The sequence below is a fragment of the Hippocampus guttulatus genome, chromosome 8 (genome assembly GCF_054856545.1).
Source record: "Hippocampus guttulatus isolate MCC_2025c chromosome 8, RoL_Hgut_1.0, whole genome shotgun sequence".
In the NCBI taxonomy this organism is placed as follows: domain Eukaryota; kingdom Metazoa; phylum Chordata; class Actinopteri; order Syngnathiformes; family Syngnathidae; genus Hippocampus; species Hippocampus guttulatus.
Genome location: NC_141268.1, coordinates 22,720,739 through 22,743,679, shown reverse-complemented (window position 1 = coordinate 22,743,679; position 22,941 = coordinate 22,720,739). Strand labels below are relative to the sequence as shown.

General features: G+C 52.7%; 5 protein-coding genes across 7 annotated transcripts; all 5 read left to right on the top strand.

The window, feature by feature from the left end:
• The first annotated feature begins 30 nt into the window (after positions 1-30).
• uqcrc1 (ubiquinol-cytochrome c reductase core protein 1) lies at positions 31-4,962 on the top strand. The gene is made up of 13 exons (XM_086118931.1): positions 31-182; positions 1,111-1,251; positions 1,352-1,438; positions 1,648-1,777; positions 2,467-2,665; positions 2,783-2,862; positions 2,941-3,056; positions 3,346-3,489; positions 3,898-4,058; positions 4,133-4,218; positions 4,299-4,387; positions 4,463-4,538; positions 4,637-4,962. Exons 1-13 carry the CDS (start codon positions 120-122, stop codon positions 4,699-4,701), a joined length of 1,437 nt encoding a protein of 478 aa, XP_085975057.1. The 5' UTR covers positions 31-119; the 3' UTR covers positions 4,702-4,962.
• Positions 4,963-6,592: 1,630 nt separating this feature from the next.
• On the top strand, positions 6,593-8,434 carry LOC147201883 (urocortin-3-like). 2 transcript variants are annotated; one of them, XM_086118852.1, is made up of 2 exons: positions 6,593-6,697; positions 7,725-8,434. In XM_086118852.1, exon 2 carries the CDS (start codon positions 7,735-7,737, stop codon positions 8,194-8,196), a length of 462 nt encoding a protein of 153 aa, XP_085974978.1. In that variant the 5' UTR covers positions 6,593-6,697; positions 7,725-7,734; the 3' UTR covers positions 8,197-8,434. The 2 variants fall into 2 exon arrangements, with proteins under 2 accessions (XP_085974978.1, XP_085974977.1); XM_086118851.1 differs by lacking the exon at positions 6,593-6,697 and adding an exon at positions 7,094-7,188.
• A 675-nt stretch (positions 8,435-9,109) lies between these two features.
• On the top strand, positions 9,110-12,848 carry LOC147201882 (lipid transferase CIDEC-like). Of its 2 annotated transcripts, none has more exons than XM_086118850.1 (7): positions 9,110-9,357; positions 10,352-10,512; positions 10,649-10,724; positions 10,806-10,959; positions 11,137-11,286; positions 11,979-12,169; positions 12,553-12,848. In XM_086118850.1, exons 3-7 carry the CDS (start codon positions 10,672-10,674, stop codon positions 12,737-12,739), a joined length of 735 nt encoding a protein of 244 aa, XP_085974976.1. In that variant the 5' UTR covers positions 9,110-9,357; positions 10,352-10,512; positions 10,649-10,671; the 3' UTR covers positions 12,740-12,848. The 2 variants fall into 2 exon arrangements, with proteins under 2 accessions (XP_085974976.1, XP_085974974.1); XM_086118848.1 differs by having other exon boundaries at positions 9,120-9,357; positions 10,352-10,519.
• Positions 12,849-14,120: 1,272 nt separating this feature from the next.
• LOC147201881 (protein transport protein Sec61 subunit alpha-like 1) lies at positions 14,121-19,281 on the top strand. Its single transcript, XM_086117941.1, has 12 exons — positions 14,121-14,281; positions 15,039-15,106; positions 15,202-15,267; positions 15,364-15,442; positions 15,932-16,063; positions 16,153-16,262; positions 16,930-17,083; positions 17,170-17,330; positions 17,584-17,781; positions 17,876-18,067; positions 18,153-18,229; positions 18,325-19,281. The coding sequence occupies exons 1-12, from the start codon at positions 14,275-14,277 to the stop codon at positions 18,509-18,511; spliced, it is 1,431 nt and encodes a 476-aa protein (XP_085974067.1). The 5' UTR covers positions 14,121-14,274; the 3' UTR covers positions 18,512-19,281.
• Positions 19,282-20,353: 1,072 nt separating this feature from the next.
• On the top strand, positions 20,354-22,075 carry chchd4a (coiled-coil-helix-coiled-coil-helix domain containing 4a). The gene is made up of 3 exons (XM_086117828.1): positions 20,354-20,527; positions 20,789-20,887; positions 21,074-22,075. The coding sequence occupies exons 1-3, from the start codon at positions 20,506-20,508 to the stop codon at positions 21,403-21,405; spliced, it is 453 nt and encodes a 150-aa protein (XP_085973954.1). The 5' UTR covers positions 20,354-20,505; the 3' UTR covers positions 21,406-22,075.
• The last annotated feature ends 866 nt before the right edge of the window (positions 22,076-22,941 follow it).

The window sequence follows — 22,941 nt, the reverse complement described above, 5'->3', positions numbered from 1 at the left end:
GGTAAAGAGTCCTGAGGCGGATGACACAATTTAGCCCCCAAACGAAGAAGAGACAATGCGCGAGGACAGCGGAAGCTGTTGTTTTCTTCTTCTTCCCCTTCTCTAACCTGGAATGAGAAATGGCGGCGTCTGTGTGCCGAGTCGGGAGCACCGTGGGTCGTGTACTCGCCCAAACCCGCAGTGTAAGTCTGCTTTCGCGTAGCTCATCAAAGCAGAAGCCCGAAGTCGCTTCAAGCGAACCCACAAGTACTCGAAGAAGACTTGCGCATCTTTGCGCAAGCGGTCACTTCTGTTAGCATTTTAGCATCGGCTGGCTTGGAGCGACAGCAAGGTCAAGTGACGAATAGCGACGCCGGCTTTTCCCGGCGATAATTTCGTTGAGAGTTGAAGGTCGCGTGTGTGAATTCATTCTCTTATTTTCTTGTGGTGAATTTTCTCGTCGTCGACGCTTGCCGAAATTGCTACGTTCCAGTTTGCCCTCCTAGCATGGCTTAGCTTCTGAAATAGCAGCGAGCGAGCAAGTACGGTGACTTTGACGAAAGAATTGAATGGCGCGCTTCCATCGGCAATCGACGTGTCCCATGACGAGTTATTGGCCCGTCGCCATAGTAACGGAAGGTCTGCATTGTGACATTGGATTGCGTATTTTGTTTCAGATCGAGGTTTTATTCTCGATTTGATTCGAGGTTTCCCGACTCGTCATGAGAAGTTCAGGCTTAATATACGTTCAGGTTGACGCAACGCTGACGCCCACAGCGCCGAGAACATGAAGCCGCAGGAAAATGCGTTACATATGTAGCGAATATCTAATGTGTCAGGTTTTGCCGTGACTGATGTTTTGCACGACATTTCTCAAGCGCTCACCACTCCTTGGCCCACAGCTTCTGTCGTGTCTCTGTTAACATTGAAATGTGACCCAAATATAAATATGAGTAATACAAATGCTCGAAGTAAATGCGGCCTGCTCTCTTTTAAGATAATCCATACATTGGATGGATTTATTGGTATTTTTGGAACCTTCACCCGATCACGTCAGATGCCGTACCCACCCATACATTTCTGAATGGCAATGGATGTCTTCTTGATAAGAATCGTATGTGACCCTTCTAGCCCCTCCTCTTGTCTCTGCGGCGTGGACAGGCCTCAGTCAGTTATGCCCAAAGCCTGCTAGGAGCCCCCGAAACGCATCTCAGCGTCCTGGATAACGGGTTGAGGGTCGCATCGGAAGAGACGGGACACGCGACATGCACTGTAAGGACTCCATCATTGGAATCACTGCAAGAGTGGATGCCATTGTGCTCGTGATGGGCACGCACTTTCTCCATATCCACGTGAATCTTCTTCGTTTCAGGTCGGACTGTGGATCAGTGCCGGCAGCCGCTATGAAAGTGAGAAGACCAACGGGACAGGATTTTTCCTGGAGCACATGGCTTTCAAGGTAGTCGCGGCTTGATGCGCCAACACCATTTCAGATGCCGTTCCAGAGGGCCCCGGATTTGCCATTCTTTGAGGTTTCCGAGCCTCGCACAAAGAATGAGTTCAGGGAGCACAGCGGGTGTTACACCGCCATTGCAGAAACGGCACAGGATCCCCCTGTGAAAAATTCACCGCGGCTAAAAGCAGGCACCTTTTGTCCTTGCTCTCTAGGGAACTAAGAAGCACCCCCAGTCGGCCTTGGAGCAGCGGGTGGACTCTCTGGGTGCTCACTTGAGTGCTTACACATCCCGAGAACACACCGCATACTACATGAAGACCTTGGCCAAAGACCTGCCTCAAGGTAGCAAAATTCGATAGCTTTCTCGCATGCGGTGCCGTAGCGCCGAACCTCCAAAGCAGAACGCGAGCCGTTCTGCGATCCCAGTGTACCTCTCATTCCTTAGGCTTTCTAAACACAGTCACGTGTTGAGATTCCGTCGGTTCGGATTATTCCGCCCCCAATTTGGGATCTGAAGCATTTCTTCAATGCGCAGCCGTTGTGCAAATATATCAATAGACTCGAGTCGTTCTCAATGGCATGGCTTTTGTCATTCACGTCTCCGATGCAGCGGGCGGCATCTTGGCTCGGCAGGTTTGACTCGCAGCAGACCTACATGGAAGACCTTTGCTTCCCACCCCGGCGATTAATAGGGACGATTATTTTTCTACCGCTGATAAGTCGACGTCAGTCTGGCTGGCGCGACCCTGAAGCGCGAGCTACCAATAGCCACAAGTACTTGGACAGCGATTATTTTCTCCTTGGAATACGAATCTGCTTTCTTTGTGGTAGCTTCCGGTATTCTTCCGCTGCCGGTCCGTTCCACTGTCCCTATTTCAAAATATAGCGATTGGCTAGACTCCCGCATTTCATATCATCTTCTTATAATTATTTCGCTCGCTTTCTGGTTTGCAGCACAAAGTCAAAAAAAATCACCAAAGCAATCGCTCTGAGACGGAATCGGGTGCACCCTTGTACTTGTGCGTCCTCAGCTGTCGAGCTGCTGTCGGAGGTGGTGCAGAACTGCTCTCTGAGCGAGGCGGAGATTGAGCAGCAGCGAGGTCTCGTCCTACGCGAACTGGAGGAAGTGGAAAGCAACCTGCAGGAAGTTTGTCTGGACCTGCTGCACGCGACCGCTTTCCAGGGTACCGCGCTGGGCCACAGTGTACTGGGACCCTCCAACACCGCCAGGTAAAAAGGCGGGGGGGGGGGCACTCCCAACTGAAATCGGACGGCCGTCATCACTTGTTTGCTTTTGCTCGTTTGCGCCGTAAAGTTTCTCAGAAACGTCCTTTGAAATTCTCACAGAACCATCAGCCGCCAGGATCTCGTGGAATACATGGACAGCCATTACAAGGCTCCCCGCATGGTTCTGGCTGCAGCCGGAGGTTGGCCCTCTTCCCGCCACCGTAGGCAGGCTAATCTGGGAAAGACGCGCCCCTTCATGTGATGTGCTGAATATGCAGGTGTGAGCCACCAGGAGCTGCTTGCTTTGGCCCGCTCTCACTTCGGCGGCGTGTCCTTCGACTATGAGGGAGACGCCGTTCCGGTGTTGCCGCCCTGCAGATTTACCGGAAGCGAGGTGAGCTGCCGCAATAGTTTTGCGAGGATACTTGACGCCTTTTGGCGCTCGCTTTTGCAGAGGTCGGAAAACTGACAGGAAAACGCCGACGGGGATTGACAGGGCGCGGCCGGTGTCCCGCCGCTGACTGGCGAGCAGTTTGGGGTCTAGCCTGCCTTCCGCCCCGAGCCAGCGGGGAGAGGCTCTGGCAACCCCCGCGACCCTTTTCAGGATGAGCGCGTTGAAAATGGATGTCGGAACCAGTTTGACAAAAGAACAGACAAAATGCCCGTGCGACGCTTCTCCCCAGATCCGCATGCGTGACGACGCTCTGCCCCTGGCGCACGTCGCCATCGCCGTGGAGGGGGCCGGTGCTGCCAGCCCAGACACGGTGCCTCTCATGTTGGCCAACGCCATCATCGGAAGCTACGACCTCACCTGCGGCGGCGGCAAGGTTAGTCGCCCGTGTACTCTCTCTCTGAAACATGGTTGAAGCTTTGCCCGCGTTTGTTGAGTGGCGCTCTCAAAGCCTGCCGCTGGACCGCCTGCAGTGAAATTGTGTGCATACCCCCCCCCCCCCCCCCTCAAAAAAAAAACTGAATAGCGACATGACATGAACCCTTATAAGAGTGTTTGGGGGGGTTTTCCCTTCCTTTTTCAATCAAGTCCTCCATTTTGATGGCACCATTTCAAAAGGCTGTAGCATGAAAACGGTTAGCGAAAAACATGTTGCTGGCTGCAATTTCTCTACTTTGGCCCTTAAAGGGTTCAGCTCCCCAGCGGCTGAATTGATATATTTATTTTTGGGAAAGGAAACTTGTCAGGCAAAAGCTCGTCACGTCCACTCCTTCTTCACTTGCAGAACATGAGCAGCCGTCTGGCCCGCCTGGCGGTGGAGGAGAACCTGTGTCACAGCTTTCAGGCGTTCCACTCGTCCTACAGTGACACCGGCCTGCTGGGCATTTACTTTGTTACCGACAGGCACCACATTGACGACATGATGCACTGGTCCCAGAACGCCTGGTGAGAAGCGGGACTCCGACGCGTCGACTGCGCGCTTCATTTTGACCCATACGAACGCGTTGTGCCTCGCGCAGGATGAATCTGTGCACCACCGTCACCGAGAGCGATGTGGCCAGAGGCAAGAATGCTCTGAAGGCCGCTACGGTGGGACAGCTCGACGGTACGGAACGCGTCCGTCCTTCCCCGCGACGCCCAAGCGAATTCGTCACAATCACGAGTCTGCGTTTGGTTCCGCAATAGGAACCACGCCCATTTGCGACGACATCGGCAGGCAGGTTCTCAACTACGGCCGGCGCATCCCCCTGGCCGAGTGGGACGCTCGCATCGACGTGAGTCTCTCTTGACGCCTTTGCCGGCAAATGCGGCCCCGTTGTGCCCACCACGCTTGGCCTGCATCTTTTCAGGCCGTGACCCCCAAGATGGTGCGCGACGTCTGCTCCAAGTACATCTACGATAAGTGTCCCGCCGTGGCGGCTGTCGGTGAGTCCCCCTTTCGACTGCCCTTTCTAAACGGATGGCCGGCAAAGGTGCGTTGACTTTTTCCAACCGGCTGGTTCTGCCCGCACGGCTCCTTCCAGGCCCCGTTGAGCAGTTGCCCGACTACAACAGAATGCGCAGCGCCATGTACTGGCTGAGGTTTTGAGCCGCCTCCCGTCCGAGCATGCCAGACCGTTGTCCACGCGGACGGCCATCCGCCCCGCACCTTCGCGATCGCCCGCTCTTGTCATGCCAGCGAGGGCGGCGGCTAACTAGTTTGAGGGATCTTGAAGTCATCTACTGAAATCAGGACTCGCTGCGCCCGAAATCCAACCCGGCTGGAGCAAGAGTCTATTTATCCTTTCTGTCTTCTATTGTACATAACGGAAGCTCTCGTTCTGATGAAAATAAAAGTGTCAAACAACGAGTCTTTCGCTGTGGTCGTCATGTGTGCTGTGATTGGTTGGCCTCAACCGAATGAGGACGAGCGGGATGGGAAACGGACGATGACGTTACCTCATTACCTGAGGCGGCGAACGTGACGGGCACCTCTCCGAACGGTCTCGGAAAAAGATCAAATCTTCACATTCATCTCTTTCTTTCATTGCATTTCATGGCCGGTGTTAGCTGGTTCCCATTTGCAGCAGTGTTTGCCGAAGCACCGATGTATCTGCCATCGGCCGATCCTCATTTTTCGGACAAATGAAGTCTCCACGAGCCAGTACATCCGAGGGAGCTCACACACCCACACTGGAAAAAGATCCTCCGCGAGAAGATCCGTGTGACCAAACTGGCTGCCCGGATGATGCGCTTTGAATCGTGGCCTAATCTTCTTCGCGCTGTGTCAGTGACAGCCACGCGACCGATTGGTACGAATCGTGAACATTTGTACGGAGGAGGGCCGACATCTGTGCGAGACGCGTTTGTTGATCTGCATCCGCAATATCTCCTCTTGCCGCAAGAGCCCCGAGGGCCCGACCGTCGTCTTTGTGTTTATTAACTCCCAAGTCATTAGCGAGATGAGGAGCGCTTCGGTGATGAGATGCACCGGAGGTACTTCAGGAGACGAGGTCGTTCTCGGCCCGACATCCCCCCGGCTCCCGTGTCGTTTTTCCTTCTTGCCGCTCCGCCGCCGACTGCGCGCCTCCAATGCGGGATCATCCACCGCTGGGATGTTACACAACAGGACACGGTGAACCTCGACGAGAGGAGTTCAATTAACAAAGTCCGTAAGTCCTCTTAGATGAGTTACGAACGACAATATCACACCGCAGCGACAAAAAACGCAAATGCCATTTGAAAGAAGCGGCAATTGGGTTCGGCGACTGCTGCTGTCAACCTCATGAAGTCGGTAAAATGTCCTCACGGTATTTGGGACCGCTCCATCACGGAGAACCGCTTCCTTTTGCGGCATTGACGTCAACGGCGCCATTCGGGGGCGTCGACAGGTCAAGAAGGACGTTTGAAGCAAAAACAAAAAGGGGCACATGCTCGCCGCATCGGCCATTTGGACCTTTTCATTTCCGAAGCGGTAGGAGCATCGCCGCCGGGCCTTGCTGTTTTCACTCTCTGCTCGCTTGGCGGTGAACGCGGGTGTCTTTGGGATTTTGCCAAGGCTGTTTCCCATGAAACGGGAAGCGGTCGAGAGCAAAGGGTTTGTGTGCCCAGATTGCCGCTCACCACAAGGTCGGACAAACACGGCCGTTTACGGCTCGCCGCCATTTTAGTTCAATATTGTATTATGCGTTGATTTGTAGGACGAGCGGTGACGGTCAGCGGCTGAGATCTTCGGCACCGTGATGTCCTTTTCAGTCGACAGCAGGTGGCAGTACAAGGCCCAAGTGGCAGCCCCCCCTCTCCAATCATCATGAAAAAAAGGGGTAGCCTTATCCGCTTTGAATTCATCTTCCACAAACGCGCTACTGTACGAAGCAGAAAACGGGGTTTAGACTAGGGGGGTGGATGCGTGGAAACGCGTGACTGCCGAGCACATTTTGGGGACTGCCCCCCCCCCCCCCCCCCCCTGAGTCGTCAGTCGCTCTGGTTCCGTATTGGAGCGACACGCAGCGCTCGCTCATCAGCGCGAGAAACGCGAACGTGAATGCGGACGGCCCGAGGGATGTTGGAGGCCACGCACGCAAAAGATGATCCTCATTTCTGTGGTCAGTCTTCTCACTGTAATCCCGTTCGCTGTGTCGCTCTTGCGCATGACCAATCAAATGCCCGCGCGAGTGTTGGCGATCGACTCCAACTCGCTCGCGCACGTGCGCGAGTTTCGCAGAACGGCGCTTTTCTTCTTTGCGCTGACCGTCCGCGACATCGCGGGCAAATGAGTGCCATCGTGTTATTTTTAGACGGGAGAAAGCCATCGCAATGACGGTGGAGGAAATGAGATTTCAAGAAGGGAGGGGGGGCACATCCAACAGAGAGAGGGGACGGCGGTGAAGAGGAGCGGGGTCGCGGTGCCGCTTGAACGTCCTGCTGCGTGACACGCCGGTCGCTCCCGTCGTTGCCGAGGAGGAGAGAGAGGACCGCTTTTTCCAGGGGGGGGGGGGGGTGGTTAGTCCACTAGCCAGATTCTTTCCAGCGCTGGAAGTTGAGGTGCCTTGTTTTGTTTCTCCAAGTTACCGACAATCCGCCGTCGCGACACTGAGTGAGTTGTGCTCATCATTGTTCATGTCTCGTGACCTGTTGGCTTATAAATAAAATGTATTCTTATTATTATTATTATCAGCGACACCTTCGAAGTTGTTGTATTGTCTGATTTGCGCGTGTATTCTCCTGCGGGGTGCTTCAAAGCCGTTTGTTCGAATGACCTCGTCCTTTCAATCCAGGTTAGACCGATCATGCGCTTGACCCTCCTGCCTATGACGAAGGTCTTTTCTCTCTCATTGTTTTTGTCCCCAAATCATGTTTTCGCGCTGTGCGTTCTTTTGGTCATTTTGGTCAACGACTTTCTTTTTAACTCATTCACTCCCAAAGACGTTTTTAAACGTCTTTTCAGATTTGGTCTAGAATTGGCTGGTACTGAATGAGTTTAATCTCTCTGCTTTGCTTTCAAATGTCGTCACTTGTGTTGCCGTTAAATGTTGCTCCTTGACTATTTGAAGAACGCTTTGAGTGAGTCGCCTCGTGTATGAAGGGCGCTAAGCTGCCATGCCCTGCCTTGAATGGAATTTGCATCAACAGACCCGCGAGCATGAAGACGGCGCGCTTGAGCTTGCGCCTGTTCCTGTTCCTGTTCCTGTGCCTGTGCCTGTGCCCCACCTCGCCGCTGGCTCGCGGGGTCCCGGCTCCGAGGAGGGGTGCCGCTCTCGCTGACTTGGAGGAGGACGCGAGGAGAAGCGCGCTCGCCGTGGGCGTCACGAACCGCGGCGGCGTGTCGAATTGGCGGCCGCCCCCCGGGGACCGCGCGCTTGTGCGGCGGGTGCCGAAGAGAGCCCAGCCGGCGTCCCGCTTCGCCCTGTCTCTCGATGTGCCCACCAGTATCCTCAGCGTCCTCATAGACCTGGCCAAGAACCAGGACCTGAGGACCAAAGCGGCGGCCAATGCGCAACTGATGGCGCGCATCGGCAAGAGGAAGGAGAATCGAGCATGCCGGCACGCGGGGGAGGCAGGAAAGCGGCAGATGGAGAACAAACATTCATCACCGACAGCGTGAGTAGCTCGGATACGACTTTAGCTCGGATACGACTTGAGCCCGGTCGGGTCTTCCTTTCTCCTCGTATCACCGGCAAAACCCGTGCGTGCACTTCGACATCACTTGTAGATGAGGACAGAGCCGCGCCGCCGTCTCGTCCATATCGTTCACGTCCATCTCCTCAAACTCTCTTCCTTGTGTTTTTGCATGCCAAGAATTCAAACGAAGCCTGTGGAATTAAACATGATGGTTCTGTTTGTTTTGCTCAAGTCGTATTCATTTCCCTCTGCGCCGGCGAGCCGTCAAATAGAAATCGTGCGAGCGGGAGATCGACCCCCGGGAAGAAAAGGAATAGCGGAGCTTGCGTATCATAGCCTCGTCTATGTGGGTTTTCTCCACGTTTCCTCCCACAGTGCAGAAAAAAAATGCACGCTACGTTAATTGATCAACCTAAATCAGGTGTGTCAAACTCACTTCTGTCGCAGGCCACATTCTAATGCTGGTTTCCCTTGGGGGGGCCGTGATGACGGTGAATTTTGTGAAACCATATACATGTTGAATCACCTACACAACACATTGGCGGGTAACTAGATGTGAAATCAGAAGTCAAGAATAATGGCTTGTTCAAACGTTGTTCTTATGAATTCCATATGACAATTTGAAATTCCAGCAAGCATCGTGGAAGTTGACGTGCCTGATTTGCTTTTTGCGGGCCACCTAAAATGATGTGGTGGCCCAGATCTGGCCCCCGGGCCTCGACTTTGACACCCGTGCTCGAAATTGTGCGATTGAGAGTGCGAACGAATGTCGGGTGGCTCTGTGTGGCCTGCGATTGGCCGGCGACCGCTTCAAAGGGCGGATCGGGCCCACTGCCCCAAGACGACTTGGAGAGGATCCGGCACCCCCCCCTCTCGTGAGCAGCAAGCGGCGCAGATCACGGACCGCAAATCTCATTTATTATTAGTAGTTCATGATCAATTAGTCGTTTGCTATTTACACGGTGGTTTGTGTCAATAACTGAAGACGCACCGAACAAATCGTGATAATGCGAAATCAATGAACGACTTCCGGTTATAACCGCAAGTGACAGCGACGCACCGCAATCACTCAGAAACGTGGGCCAGGTGTGTTCAACGAAGAGCCACGTGCGCATCGGCAACTGGGCGAGCATCCAACTAACGCGTAAGTCTGACTCTGTTTTCTTTCTTAGTACACATATTTCCCGGCTCTTTCTAGTATCTCTTAATGCATTTTCAAATCGTACAACGTTGAGAAACTTACAATTGCAAATGGAGGATTGGTTTTCGAATACGTTCAAGCAACAGTCCCGCAGTGCTCCTATAGTTTGTCGCATGTGGGCTGTGAATGCGCTTCTAATACTGTTAAAGTGAGCTGCAAAGGGGGATCTTCTTGCTTGCTGCCGATCAAGTATTTCAGTAAATGCTTGAAATTTTGCAAATGATGGATCCTCCAAATCATTTAGTTACTCTTAGCCCAAGTAAGACTTTCTGATTATATCGGACTTAAGATCACTGAGCCCAAGTGTTTTGCTTTTTGTGTGTGTGTGTGTACACCACATGGTTGGTTTTATTTTAAGAGCCTACCCAAAAGGTAAAAGGAAGGGGGGTGGGGGGGGGGGGGGGACAAAAACATAACTGGCTACCAAGAAACAAAATATGTCAACATCTTTTTACATATATGTATGGGACCGTAATTAATGTTCACGTCTCTAAAAATTGCCTGTTCAGTTGCTGGTTTTGAGCTGATATGAAGCAGGGGTTTTTTTTCTGAGGGGGGGGGGGTAGATGGCTTTGACGAAGTAAACGATTTCTCACTTTTTAACACAAGAGCCAACAGCACAAAAAAAGTATTTCAAATTCAGCCACATGATCATTTTTATGGATCGTCTCCCGTCAAGTCAAAATGTCATCTCTCATGCACCAACATTTTTTTTCTTTTGAAACAAATGTCTGCAGTTGTTTTGTCTTTGCTGATGTGTCAGGATTGTCAGCACACAGTCAAGTTTTCTGACGAAGCCCCAGATACATTCCAACAGAGAGGGGAATTTTGCTGAACTTTTATCCACTTTGACTTGGTGTCAGTCCAGGACTTTGAGGGGGAGGGGGCGGGGCATGCAGTTTTGCGCAATGGCATTTGACTTGCTTCACTGTACAAGGTTCACCTGCCAGCTGTCGCCACCGTGATTCACAGTCGTCCGGAGAAGGGAGAGTGCGCATTTTCGCTGAGGCTTAACTTGGCACGGGAAGATAGCGGCGACCATCGCAAGGATTATTTCGGAGCAGTCGTCTGGAAGAGCTGTTGCATCTTTTTTTGCCCGTAAGAGGTTTGTCGCCGTACTTTTTCTGACGTGTTTGCATGACGAGTGAACGGTGTGCATTTCTTCACCTTTTTTTTTTTTTCAACGTGAGCCAACTTTTGAAGCGCCGTGTTCATTCCCGGCCTTGTCCCGCAGGTTGAGAAGTTGTCACTCCAGTGATGGATTATGCTCGCAAGTCTCTTAACCTCTTGACCCTGTCATCCTTCTCCAAGTAAGATGAGGCGCCCCGGGAAGGAAATGAGCGGAAAAGGCACCTGGCATCACCACCCTCCCCTCTCCTCTCCTCCATCAGGTGCGTGACTGCCAGCATGTCAGCCAGCGCATCCGTGACCCAGCAGCTTCTGTCAAGGCGGGCGTCTCGGCCAAAACCATTCCGAGTGACGAATGCTGACCGCAGTTTGAAGAAGGGCGTCATGGCGGATGCGTTGGAAGACCTGATTAACAAGGTGTGCGAGCAGAGGGAAGACCTTGAATTGAGTGGCCCGGCACCCCTTTAATTCAGCACCGGTCACGCACTGGACGTGCCTCCGCCGAAAGCAAAAACGTCGTAACGAATCTGCTTCCTGACTAGATGGACTGCAGCCACGGTTCCCAATGAATGGGTCCGTTTGTGCCCCGTGTAGGTCGGCGACTCCTTAAACGTGCCGTGTGCCAGCGGCCTGGTCCTGGAGGAAGACGGCACAGGTGTGGACACGGAGGAGTTCTTCACGACGCTGCCTGACAACACTGTCCTCATGGTGCTGGAGGAAGGGCAGAAGTGGACCCCGCCTCAGGTACATATTGCCCACTAGGGAGCGCTGCAGATCAGCCCAGTCCATCGCTTGATGTTTGGAAGCAGAGTTGACATCTGTGGCGCCCCCCCCCCCCCCCCCCCCCCCCCCGCCACAGGCTATTGCTCGGAGTCCTTCAGTAAACATGTTGGGAGAAAGACCAGTCTGCTTCCTTGCTATCTGTGCGCCTTGACGCTTTTTGTGTGCCCCCCCCCACTTCAACACCTGAATGTGTGGTCCATGAGGTGATGTGTGTTGGCTGCGATACAAAATATACAGCTAAATGCAAGATGAATTTCCCCCTGCGGGTTTTTAATCTGGACAATGAAATCTGAAACTATGCACGGTCCACATGGATTGTTTTACTGCAACACGCAAAGACGGCTTCTGCGACGCCCGCGGCCCTCGTGAGGCTAAAAAGCGGGTCAGGTCATGGATGGATGGATGGTTATAGTTTTGTATGTGCCTGTGGTGAAAATGTACACGAACGGTGATGTTCAAGTGACTGGCACGGAGCATTTTTTTTTTTTGGGGGGGGGGGGCGGGGCAAAGGTCATATCCTAGTCAGATACGGAAGCATCGCATGGTGTGCGGCAGCCCCCACGAGCGTCTCTCAAATCCATTTTGGCGGTCCGGCCTTTGCAAAAGCGACAGCAAGTTTGCGCGACCCTTTTGACCTGCCTGCGTTTCTCCAGAGCGCCCCCTCCAGAGACGAGCTCAGCAATCGCAGGCCACAGCGCCGGATGGATGTGGCCAAGCTGACCTTTGACCTGTACAAAAGCCACCCCAGTGATTTCATCGGCTGCTTGAATGTCAAGGCGACACTGTACGGCGTCTACTCCCTGTCCTATGAAGTGCGCTGTTCTGAGGCCAAAAAGATGTTGAAGTGAGTGTCCGACGTCCCGCTGCACGGCGCCATTCACGTGAGGAAGCCACGGCTCCTTCTTTCTCCGCCGACCTCTTGCATTGCTTCCGCAGCACGAATGATGATGAGCGCGGCAAATGCATGACGAGCGAGAGCCTGCGTGTGGGGCAAAAATCGTCCCGCGCAGGAGAGCGCATTCCTCTTCCACCCCGGTGTAGCAGAGGTGGAAGGGGCTCGATTTTTATTTATTTATTTATTTTCTGAGATGAATTTTGGCATCGCCAAAGAGGTGCCGGCGCTCCACTCTAGCGCAGACCTTGTGGGGAGAGGACGACATCGGTGCGTCGAATCGAGCGCCTCCTCCGGTGGGAATAATGTCCCGCGTGTTTGTGCGGTGCTTTCAGGGAGGCTTTGCGATGGACCGTCTTCTCCATGCAGGCCACCGGCCACATCCTGCTGGGCTCCTCCTGGTACATGGAGCAGCTCCTGGAGGAGGAGGAGGAGGAGAGCCCCGAGGAGGGCCTGTCGCTGCATCGCGAGAGCCCGATGGGTCGGCTGCAGAGCTTTCTGCTGCGTCGGGCAACCTACTGACAGACTGTACGACAGAGTTGATGTTAACCTTTGCTGCTGAAACCGCGTGCTCTTCTTGGATGTCGAATGTAATCCGCTGGAGATGAACAAATAAAGCTGAGTATTTTTAGTCCCCCCCCCTGCCCCCTTTTCTTCACGTCTCAAGCTTCTGTATGGCAAAGTGGAGCCTGCCGTCGAGTGGGTGGAAAGTGAAGTGTATCTGATTAAACGAAGCGGGTTATAAAGTACGAAACATTCAGGAGACGCTTGGAGTCTGAAAGTCTCAAATCGACGAGACTTTGATAAACGAGGAAGCGGGCTTTCAACTCCACCGGTGGTATGGCGCCATCCAGTGGAGCGATAAAGTCATTGCCGCCTGTCTTGGATGCCGTCCTTTTTCACGACTCGGTTCAAATCGGGCGTCAAATTCACCAAGTAAATGCTATTCGGGTTCTGGGCGCACGGTTTGTTAGCGAATTGATGTGGAAAGTCAAGATCGAGGTCTAAACTGGTTACAATCTACTTCGTTGTTATCAAGGGGAGCAAGCAGGAAAGATGATCACGACGAAGGTTTTGTGCTCTGTGCTCTGTGTTCGGTTTATACCGTCAGAAAAAAAATGTATTTCACGAATTGCAATTTGGACCGTGAATGTCAAATAGAACCGATGGAGAGATTTCTGGGTGGGGAAACCTGATTTATGAGCCAAGAAGTATGCCCTCGTGGGTAAACTGGTGTGTTTGCGAAATAAGATTTTTTTTTCACATCCAAGGCGGCCCGGTGACGAGTGGTTAGCGCGTCGACCTCACAGTGCAGAGGTACCCTGTTCGATTCCAGCTACGGCCACCCTGTGTGGAGTTTGCATGTTCTCCCCGTGCTTGCGTGGGTTTTCTCCCACATTCGAAAAACAGGCTAATTGTGTGAGTGCGGATGGTTGTTGGTCTCTGTGTGCCCTGCGATTGGCTGGCAACCGGTTCAGGGTGTCCTCAGCCTACTGCCCGAAGACGGCTGGGAGGGGCTCTCGCCCGACCCTTGTGAGGATAAAGCGGATCCGAAAATGGATGCATGTTCACTGTCACTGGAGACGTTTAAAATCCCTACGATGACTTTTAACACGTTTTGCCCGATGCGGAAGTAGGTTGCACAGCGTTTATCCAGCATGAGTCTTCTTCGCGCACCAGTCGGGATGTGTTTTGAGCGCATGCTTGTGTAGCGCGCCCTCTTAAGACGCGGCGACATCCTCGTCGCAAACCCGATTTCAAATCCGCAAAATGTAACAAATCGCTCGTTTGTACGTTTCAGATGCACGGATGGCCGAAGATGCAATTTGTCAGTCTGTAGAATGTGATCCAGGCGCCAACCCCCCCCCCCCCTCCCCGACATACACACTAGTCGTGCGCGTCCCAGCTAAAGAAGTGACGTGTGTTTTAGCGGCTGGTGTGGTGACGTGTCTCTCTCGCTCGCTCTTTTCTCAACGAGCTGCTGGATGGAGCCACACTGACTCAAAGCAACACGACAACTGGTAACATTCACTCGGCGGAGTCGGCCCAAGGATACCATGGGAAGTACGTGCGGATTCTTGCAATTCCACCCAAATGTTGACGGCTGTTCGGCATGGACGATTGGCTGCGGTTGTTCTTTTGAAAACGTGAAGCGGATGGACGGCATGCTAATTGGCTAACCTAGGCTCTGGAGGTAGCAAGTCGAGCTAGCTTACGCCAGAGGGAATGGTCAAGTTTTTACTCAGATCTACCTTAAGGTGTTGAAGAAGTGAAACGCCGCGTCACGATCCGGTGCCATTCCGAACATCACCGCCATTATCCGACGCCAGAGTTTGCTGCTTTGAAGTCATTTGCGCATTCTGTTTGTGATTGAATGCTAGCTAGCCACACGCTAAAGGCTTGGCAACGTTCAGATTGTATTTAATAGGAGATCATTTTCTCGCCTTTTTTCTTTTAAAAACCCATTTGCCTACGGGCCACCTGAAATGGATGTGATGAGAACATTCAATGGCTGTCAAAGTCTGTTTCGGTGGGAGTTGGCAGGAAGATGATCGGGTCTCGCCAACGATATGCTGTTGATTTGTTTTGTTGAACCTGTGTTTTGAATCACCGTTTCTTATTCTGGCAGCAATAAAAGAAAAGGAACAACGCAACTCCGGTAGTATCTGCTAGCTGAACAGACGCTCACATTTGGTTTGTGTGGCAGCCGCTGGCTGAGTGATGACGTAGCATGCACGGCAGGTCTCGCTGGAACGAAACGGAGCGAATACGGACTTCGCCGTGATTGTTTAAAACATACCGTGTTGTTATTCTTTTGCAGTTAAATTTTTGGAGGTCATCAAGCCGTTCTGTGCGGTCTTACCAGAAATTCAGAAACCAGAAAGAAAGGTAAGTCGGTTGACGATATGTAACTTGTTTGCTCATCGCATACGTTCAGGAGTATCACTGTTCATTTTTTGCTATTTTTAAAATGTACCTCACAGATTCAGTTTCGAGAAAAAGTACTATGGACAGCCATCACGCTCTTCATCTTCCTGGTGTGCTGCCAGGTTAGTTTCTTGAACGCTCTCTGATGTGTAAATGTGTCTTTTGGGGGTCTTTGTGTTGGACGTGGCAGGTAAACGTTGATTCTTTCTTCAAATTAGATTCCTCTCTTTGGCATCATGTCATCGGATTCGGCAGATCCCTTCTACTGGATGCGAGTCATTCTGGCTTCCAACAGAGGTGCTTGCACGAAATATGTGCTTTGATTTTTGCCATTGGGCGGCACAGCGAGTGTTTTCTCCGAGTTCTACGGCTTCCTCCCGCGCCCCAAACGTTTTCAAAAGCTTTTGAGGTCCATTGGAGATGCCAAATTGTCCCATGGTGCCATTGTGTGTGTGTGTGTGTGTGTGAGCGAGACAGAGAGGGGGAGAATGGGTTTGAGTATTTACTTGTTTGTCAATGTGGGTCCCTGCCATTGCTTGGCAACCAGCCCATGATATGCGCCGTCTCTCCCTCCCAAATCAGCTAGCATAGATTCACCACGACCCGAATGAGAGCAAGCGCGATGCAAAAAGATGAACTGGGTCACGCATTCGAGACCGCCGACTTGTTTGCTTGTTCTCGGTTGTGACGGTCTCACTATCAGGTGTGGTGGGTCAAAGGGCGTCCGTGTCAGGGCTGAGCGCGTGTCCCGCGGCTCTGGCGTGCTGACTGTGTTTGCGTCTTCAGGTACTCTGATGGAGCTGGGTATCTCGCCCATCGTCACCTCAGGCCTCATCATGCAGCTCCTTGCCGGCGCCAAGATCATCGAGGTGGGAGACACTCCCAAGGACCGCGCTCTCTTCAACGGTGCCCAGAAATGTACGTTGCCCCCCCCCCCCCCACCCCCACCCTGCACCGCAATTTGTCGTGAGCAACACTGTTGTAAATAATCCTCTGCGTTGTGGCAGTGTTTGGCATGATCATCACCATCGGGCAGGCCATCGTGTACGTCATGACTGGCATGTATGGGGACCCTTCAGAGATGGGTGCTGGAATCTGCTTACTCATCATCATCCAGGTGAAAAGGAGTCACACTCTCCACTGCTTGAACGTTACGTTTGATTTGATGATGATGCTGACCTGGTGTGCTCGAGGAAAAAGCGATGGAATAAAAAAAGCAACGGAGAAAAAGTGACTCGGATCTGTGCTCGTAAAAATGAGTACGGAAAAAACGATATCAATAGTTGACCGGTGTTATCGCTGATTGAACAAAGTAGGCTAGTGATCATTCTGAATTTGTAACATCTTATTTCTGCCAGTCTCCGGATGTCAATAGCGGGGAACCAAACCAGCTGCATCCTAAAACCTTTGGCAAATGCATTTGCGGCTTTGAAATCGGATTTGTGGAAAAAGACCTTGTTACCGCGGGTGGAACCAATCCACGCGCGCACGCCTTTCGCGACTGTCATTCGCACAAAAATAAGCTCGGACTGTGCAAGCTTGACCGATTGGACACTGGCACCTTCATAATTTGATTGGATGCCCGTTTGCCACGTCGGGTGTTGTTCTTGCTCTTCACTCCCCCCTGTTGGGGCTGCTGCTTGGAGCAAGTGTGAGTTTAAAAAAAAAAAAAAAACAATCCCCAACCAAGCGAACCAAGGTCGGACCGTATTGACTTGGCACGCGAAGGCTGTCGACAGAGTGTGAGCGGTCGGCGTTTGCTGAAAGCGTCTCGCTTTGTTCAGCTCTTCGTCGCAGGTCTGATAGTTCTGCTGCTGGACGAGCTGCTCCAGAAAGGCTACGGCCTGGGCTCCGGCATCTCTCTTTTCATCGCCACCAACATTTGCGAGACCATCGTCTGGAAGGCTTTTAGCCCCACCACCGTCAACACCGGGCGAGGTCCGGCCGCCGCTCCCGCACACCCCGAGCGGAGGTTCAAATGCGAGCGCCGGAGGCGCAACTCAGCCCTCCTCCGGTTTGCGCAGGTACCGAGTTTGAGGGCGCCATCATCGCGCTCTTTCATCTGTTGGCCACTCGCACGGACAAGGTGCGCGCCCTGCGAGAAGCCTTCTACCGGCAAAACCTGCCCAACCTCATGAACCTCATCGCCACGGTCTTTGTGTTTGCGGTGGTCATATACTTCCAGGTAAGCGCGCACCCATAATGCCGTCAGTCTTCGGTGCGGCTCGCTGCGCCCGAATCTTTTTGTCAAAGAGGTTTGCCCCGCACGCTGTCGGGGAAAAATACGACGCAGTTGGAAGCCAGTATTGCGCTTGCGCTTTTGTGGCTGAAGATGGAGTTTCTTCCAAGCATTGGAAGCTCCGAACGCTCTCGTCAAGTTCTGCCATTCGGCGGGTGTAATGTGTGCCTGCTGAACACATCCCGAACCTCCGTCTCAGGGCTTCCGGGTGGACCTCCCCATCAAGTCGGCCCGTTATCGCGGCCAATACAACACCTACCCCATCAAACTGTTCTACACCTCCAACATCCCCATCATCCTGCAGTCGGCCTTGGTCTCCAACCTCTACGTCATATCTCAAATGCTGTCGACGCGTTTCAGTGGCAACTTCCTGGTGAACCTCCTGGGAACGTGGTCTGTAAGTGGCGGCCGGGGGCCAACGTCTTGAAGCACCCTCGGTGGTACGCGCCCCGCCCCGCCTCCAATTGGCTTCTCTTGTCTGACTGGCGCAGGACACATCGACCGGCGGGCCGGCTCGAGCCTACCCGGTCGGTGGCCTGTGCTACTACCTGTCGCCTCCGGAGTCCTTCGGTTCCGTGCTGGACGACCCGGTCCACGCCGTCATCTACATTGTCTTCATGCTCGGCTCCTGCGCCTTCTTCTCCAAGACCTGGATCGAAGTCTCGGGATCCTCTGCCAAAGATGTGCGTCTTGCACGCGTGCGCGGGACTTGACCTTTGACCGAGGGCTCGCTTTCATGTTCGCTCTTGTTTGTCGGGTGGGCGTCAGGTGGCGAAGCAGCTGAAAGAGCAGCAGATGGTGATGAGAGGACACCGAGAGACCTCCATGGTGCACGAGCTGAACAGGTACGGATCCGGAAACGGATCTTTCTCCTCGCTCCCCCGCGAGAGACGCCCGTGAACCGGATGGCATCAGTTGAAGTTTCCTTTGCCGTTTTCAGATACATCCCCACCGCTGCTGCCTTTGGGGGCCTTTGTATAGGAGGCCTCTCTGTCATGGCCGACTTCCTGGGCGCCATCGGCTCCGGCACGGGAATCCTCTTGGCTGTGACCATCATCTACCAGTACTTTGAGATCTTTGTGAAAGAGCAGAGCGAAGTGGGGAGCATGGGCGCGCTGCTCTTCTAGAAAATGCCAAGTCGACCATGTGCAGCACCTCCATACCGTGTCACTCTTGTGCGTTCCATCTTTTTTTTTTTGGGGGGGGGGGCAGATTGCACTATCGGTTCATTTTGCATCGGGGATGAATTATTTGTCACCTTTTGTCTCTCTTGCATTGTCAAGAGACCCATTTTGTTTTCTCCCTGCTTTGAACTTGGTATTGTCGCCAGCCCATTTCTTCTACGCCTTACCATCACGGAGGGCTTCACTGGCCCACCAACTGTTTTCATCAGCGGAAGAATCCCTCAACGTGTGTGTGCGTGCGCGTGCGCGTGTGCGTGTGCGGTGCTGTCTTAGACTCACCTTGGGCATTTTTCCACAAAGAACACTATGACAAAACATGAATTCCAGGCATTAGTCATGTCTCAAGGAAAGCCATGTCAGTCATTTGATGGGGAGTTGTGAGCGAGATGCGATGAGTATGAACAAAATTTTCTTCTTTCTGTTATCTGGGCACGTTGCTCACATTTACCCTTGACGTTTGAATTCTCAATTCACTCTGGTCCTCTCTTCTATAGGTAGGACACAGTACGTTTGTCCAAACCTCTGGCTGGTAAAGTAAAGTTGATCGTCTGAACTGTCTTGCTCTTTCATTCCCGGACTGAATCACTGCACAAAACTGCACGGTGGGTCAGTCAGACGGTCGGTTTGATATGGATGCAAAGGGGGGGTTCATTTTGGTTTTTACTATTATGTAACAGACATAACTGTTATTAAAAGTTTTTTTTTTCCAACAATTGGAAATGTTTTGCCTTCATTGAAAGTTGTCTTGACAGCATGTCAGTTTTGAACTGTCTTCCTTTCGATCGACTCTAAAAGTGGCAGTTCTATTCCGCTCTGAAAACCCCTCCAACTAAAAATCAAACATTTAAAACATCACCAAGGTCCCAAGTATCGAAAACTGTGCATGCTTCCTCCTTACACCAGAAGTCACCAGTTAAAGGAAATGATTTGGAAAAAGAGAGGCAGGCACAGATTATCAACAGAGTGCACAAGGGGGAAAGATTAAAACGTTAGAAGACCCCACCCCACTATTCAAGCGCTTGTCACTTGTATGAACAAGTGCCCAGGGTCCAGCGAACTGATTTCGACAGTAAATCAGCACTTAAAAGCAAGCGAAACACAAGCCAAATTTAGTTGGGGGGGGGGGGGGGGGCTTGAAAGAATATTTGCGATTGTTACTTGTGATCCACATCACCCGTGAAACAGGGAGACGGTGAATAGAAACCGGATGCAATTACAAACCCAATTCCAATGAAGTCGGGACGTTGTGTTAAACATAAAAAACGGAATCCAATGATTTTTCTAATCACGTTCAACCTATCTTTAACTGAATACAGTACAAAGACAATCTATTTGGGACAGGGTCGTGTTACCGATGTGTTACCTCACCTTTTTCCTTTACAACATTCAATAAACATTTGGGAACTGAGGAAAGACACTAATTGTTTTAGGTGGAATTATTTCCCATGCTTGCAGTCCGAGGTGCCTGTTGTCGTGTTTTCAAAGGGAGACGGGTCTGGAGTGCAGGCAGGCCAGTCGAGTACCCGCACTCTTTTACGAGCGAACCGCGCTGTCAGGACACGCGCGGGATGTGCGTCAGCATTAAGCGGGGCCGTCTATGAAAAAGCCGTTGCTTGCAATTTGTAAAGTGCGTATGTCAAACTAGTCGAATATACGTGACGAAAAGACAGAAAATAACCGACTAGTAATCGATAAATTATTAACTCTTTATTTTTGTAGATAGATGAGCAAGCAAAAGACGAAGTACAGAATGGAAGAGGTCACGCCGGTCATCTGACGTCATCATCGCGCGCCGCTTCGCGAGCCGCTCAGGTGGAGAAGCTGAGCGCTGTGGCGGCGAGGCTGGGCAGGCGATCCATTCAGACCCGGCAGTCAGATGAAATCTTGCCCTTTGTTGAGTCTTTCACCTCGGCGGACGGACGCCAAGAGTAGCAGACATGTCTTACTGCAGGCAAGAAGGTAAAAACTTAAGAGCGTTCATTCATCTGAGCGCGCGCGCGTGTGCTATGCCACCGTGCGACTGCCATGCTAAGCTAACGTTCCACTGCCACCCGATTTACTGATTGACTGGGTTCATCCTCTCACTAGTACCTGGCTGGATTTGGGAGTGCGGTGTTTGGGTGCCGTTTGCACGCCATGATCTGGTGTGGCACACGTGCCGTTATCTCAACCCAATTGGTAGTGACAGAAATGCCGCATCGTTCGGCGTTGTGTTTCCAGGTAAAGATCGGATTGTCTTTGTGACCAAGGAGGACCATGAGGCCCCGAGCAACGCCGAGCTGATTGCAGACGATCCACATGATCCGTATGAGGAGCAAGGTTGGTCCAGAGCGCCGAGGTCTTCAGTTAGGCCATTTCCCTTGGGTGTCAAAATGATCCATATGTAGATAAGCCGTGTCGTCAGTCTTTAGTCGTGTCATGGAACACTGATTTTAAACGAGCGAAACCCTCACACGCCTGTGTGTGTGTGTGTGTGTGTGCGCGCGCGTGCGTGCGTGCGTGTAGGCCTCATCCTGCCCAACGGTGACATCAATTGGAACTGCCCGTGCCTCGGTGGCATGGCCAGCGGACCTTGCGGCACTCAGTTCAAGGAGGCCTTCTCATGCTTTCACTCCAGTCAGGAGGAGGTGAAGGGCTCCGAGTGCATCCACCACTTCCGGAACATGCAGGAGTGCATGCAGAGGTACCCGCAGCTCTATCCTCAGGAGGAAGACCACGAAAACTCTGATCGGCCGGAGGCCAACTCTGCCAACGACTCGGCCGAGGACCCGCCCTTAACGCCTCAGGCGGTCGCCGGTCCAGCCGGCTCACCGGCAGGCAGCCGGACGGCCAGCTAAAATCAAAGGTCAAATCCCCTGGCTCTTCAGTCTCTGCGTGCAAGCCCCGCGCAGCGCTTTGTTGCGTCGATTGCTGCCCTCTTGACAGTGGAGCAACCAAAGAAGGCCCGGCGCCTGTACTGCGGTGGCTTTTGTGGGCAGCACCAGAAGATGAACTTAAAGCGTGGTGGTGATCGATGGAAGGTCCCATCCGTGCACTGCGGCCACCGGTTCAAAAAACAGCCGCCACAACAAAACATGCTCTCATCAGAAAAAAGCCTCTCCATTTCCAAACTTTCCAAATAAAGGTCCCTTGTTTCGCACCGGATTGTGCATTAAAGAAAACAGCAAGCGCTCTAACACCACAGCGCAAAGAATAGCTCTGGTCCGATACTGCCTGACAATCCTCTGTCCTTCCTTTGCTTGCCCGCCGCAGCTTTGCGCTTTTTCATCGACTTTCAGTGAAGGCGTTGACACGAAAAGCTCAACGGCATGTCTTGATTTCACCGCGGATCAATCAACTTGTTGAGTCCAGCAGTCCGTTGTTGTAGTACGGGATCGCGCCACACGGTGGCGCCTCTTGGCTTCGCTGTGCTAGCTCGTCACTTTTTGCTTCAACATCCGTAGTACACTTTTTTTTCTTGTGGACTTTTATTTCGTGAAGAATAAACACGTGTTTGTGGAAGCTCAACTTGGGTTTTGTTCGTCGGCCGTCCCAGGACACGCGTCCGGGTCTGCTTTCGTCGCCACCACATATTGCAAGGGCACATGCACAAACGCTTCCGAGCGTCAGCCGACTGGGCGTCACGTGACCACGTCTCCACGACAACCGTCGCGGCGTGCGCCGACAAACTGAGATTTCTCACGCCGAGCGAGCGTCGTCCAAGGAGACGTTTCATTGCGGGCGCGAAGATACGACGAGGGCGACGCTGGCCGCGGAGGACGTCCGCTGTGCTTTGCGTTGCTCCACAGAGAACCGCTCACCGGCGACTGCGGGTATGCTTCGCAATGCAACGTCTGCATTTTCCGTGCGCCGAAATATCCCGAACGCGACGGCGTTTTATGTCCGGCTGCGGTCTGCAGGTCAATTCGAAGTCACCTGCTCTCAACTCAAGTGTGTTTCTCGAGCACTTTAAACCGACCCCGCTGTATCCAAAGTCAGCAGAAAGCACAAAACAGAAAACTAAATATCATGCTGAGTCAAAAAACAAAGAATACAAATAAGTTTTCATTTTAGTTTGAAAGGTGTGTGTGTGGGGGGGGGGGGGGGGGGAACCCGAACTTTCTCCCTTGCGGCTCGAATGACGCGCGGGTCGACGCGACTGACGACGAAGCGCGTTTCCAAGCTGCGACGTCATCGGCGATCGAGAAGACCCCCCCCCCCCCCCCCCAAGAAACTCTCGCAGCTCCGTTCGCAACTGCGTTCGGGTGGGTGGCCAAAGCCAGGTCGACGCCCGTGGAAGAATGAGCCAAGGACGCCGGGCCGTTTTGCTCGTGTGCTCTTTGGACGCCTTGACTTGGCGCCGGACTCAGCTGGTCGACGTCGGCAACCCGCCC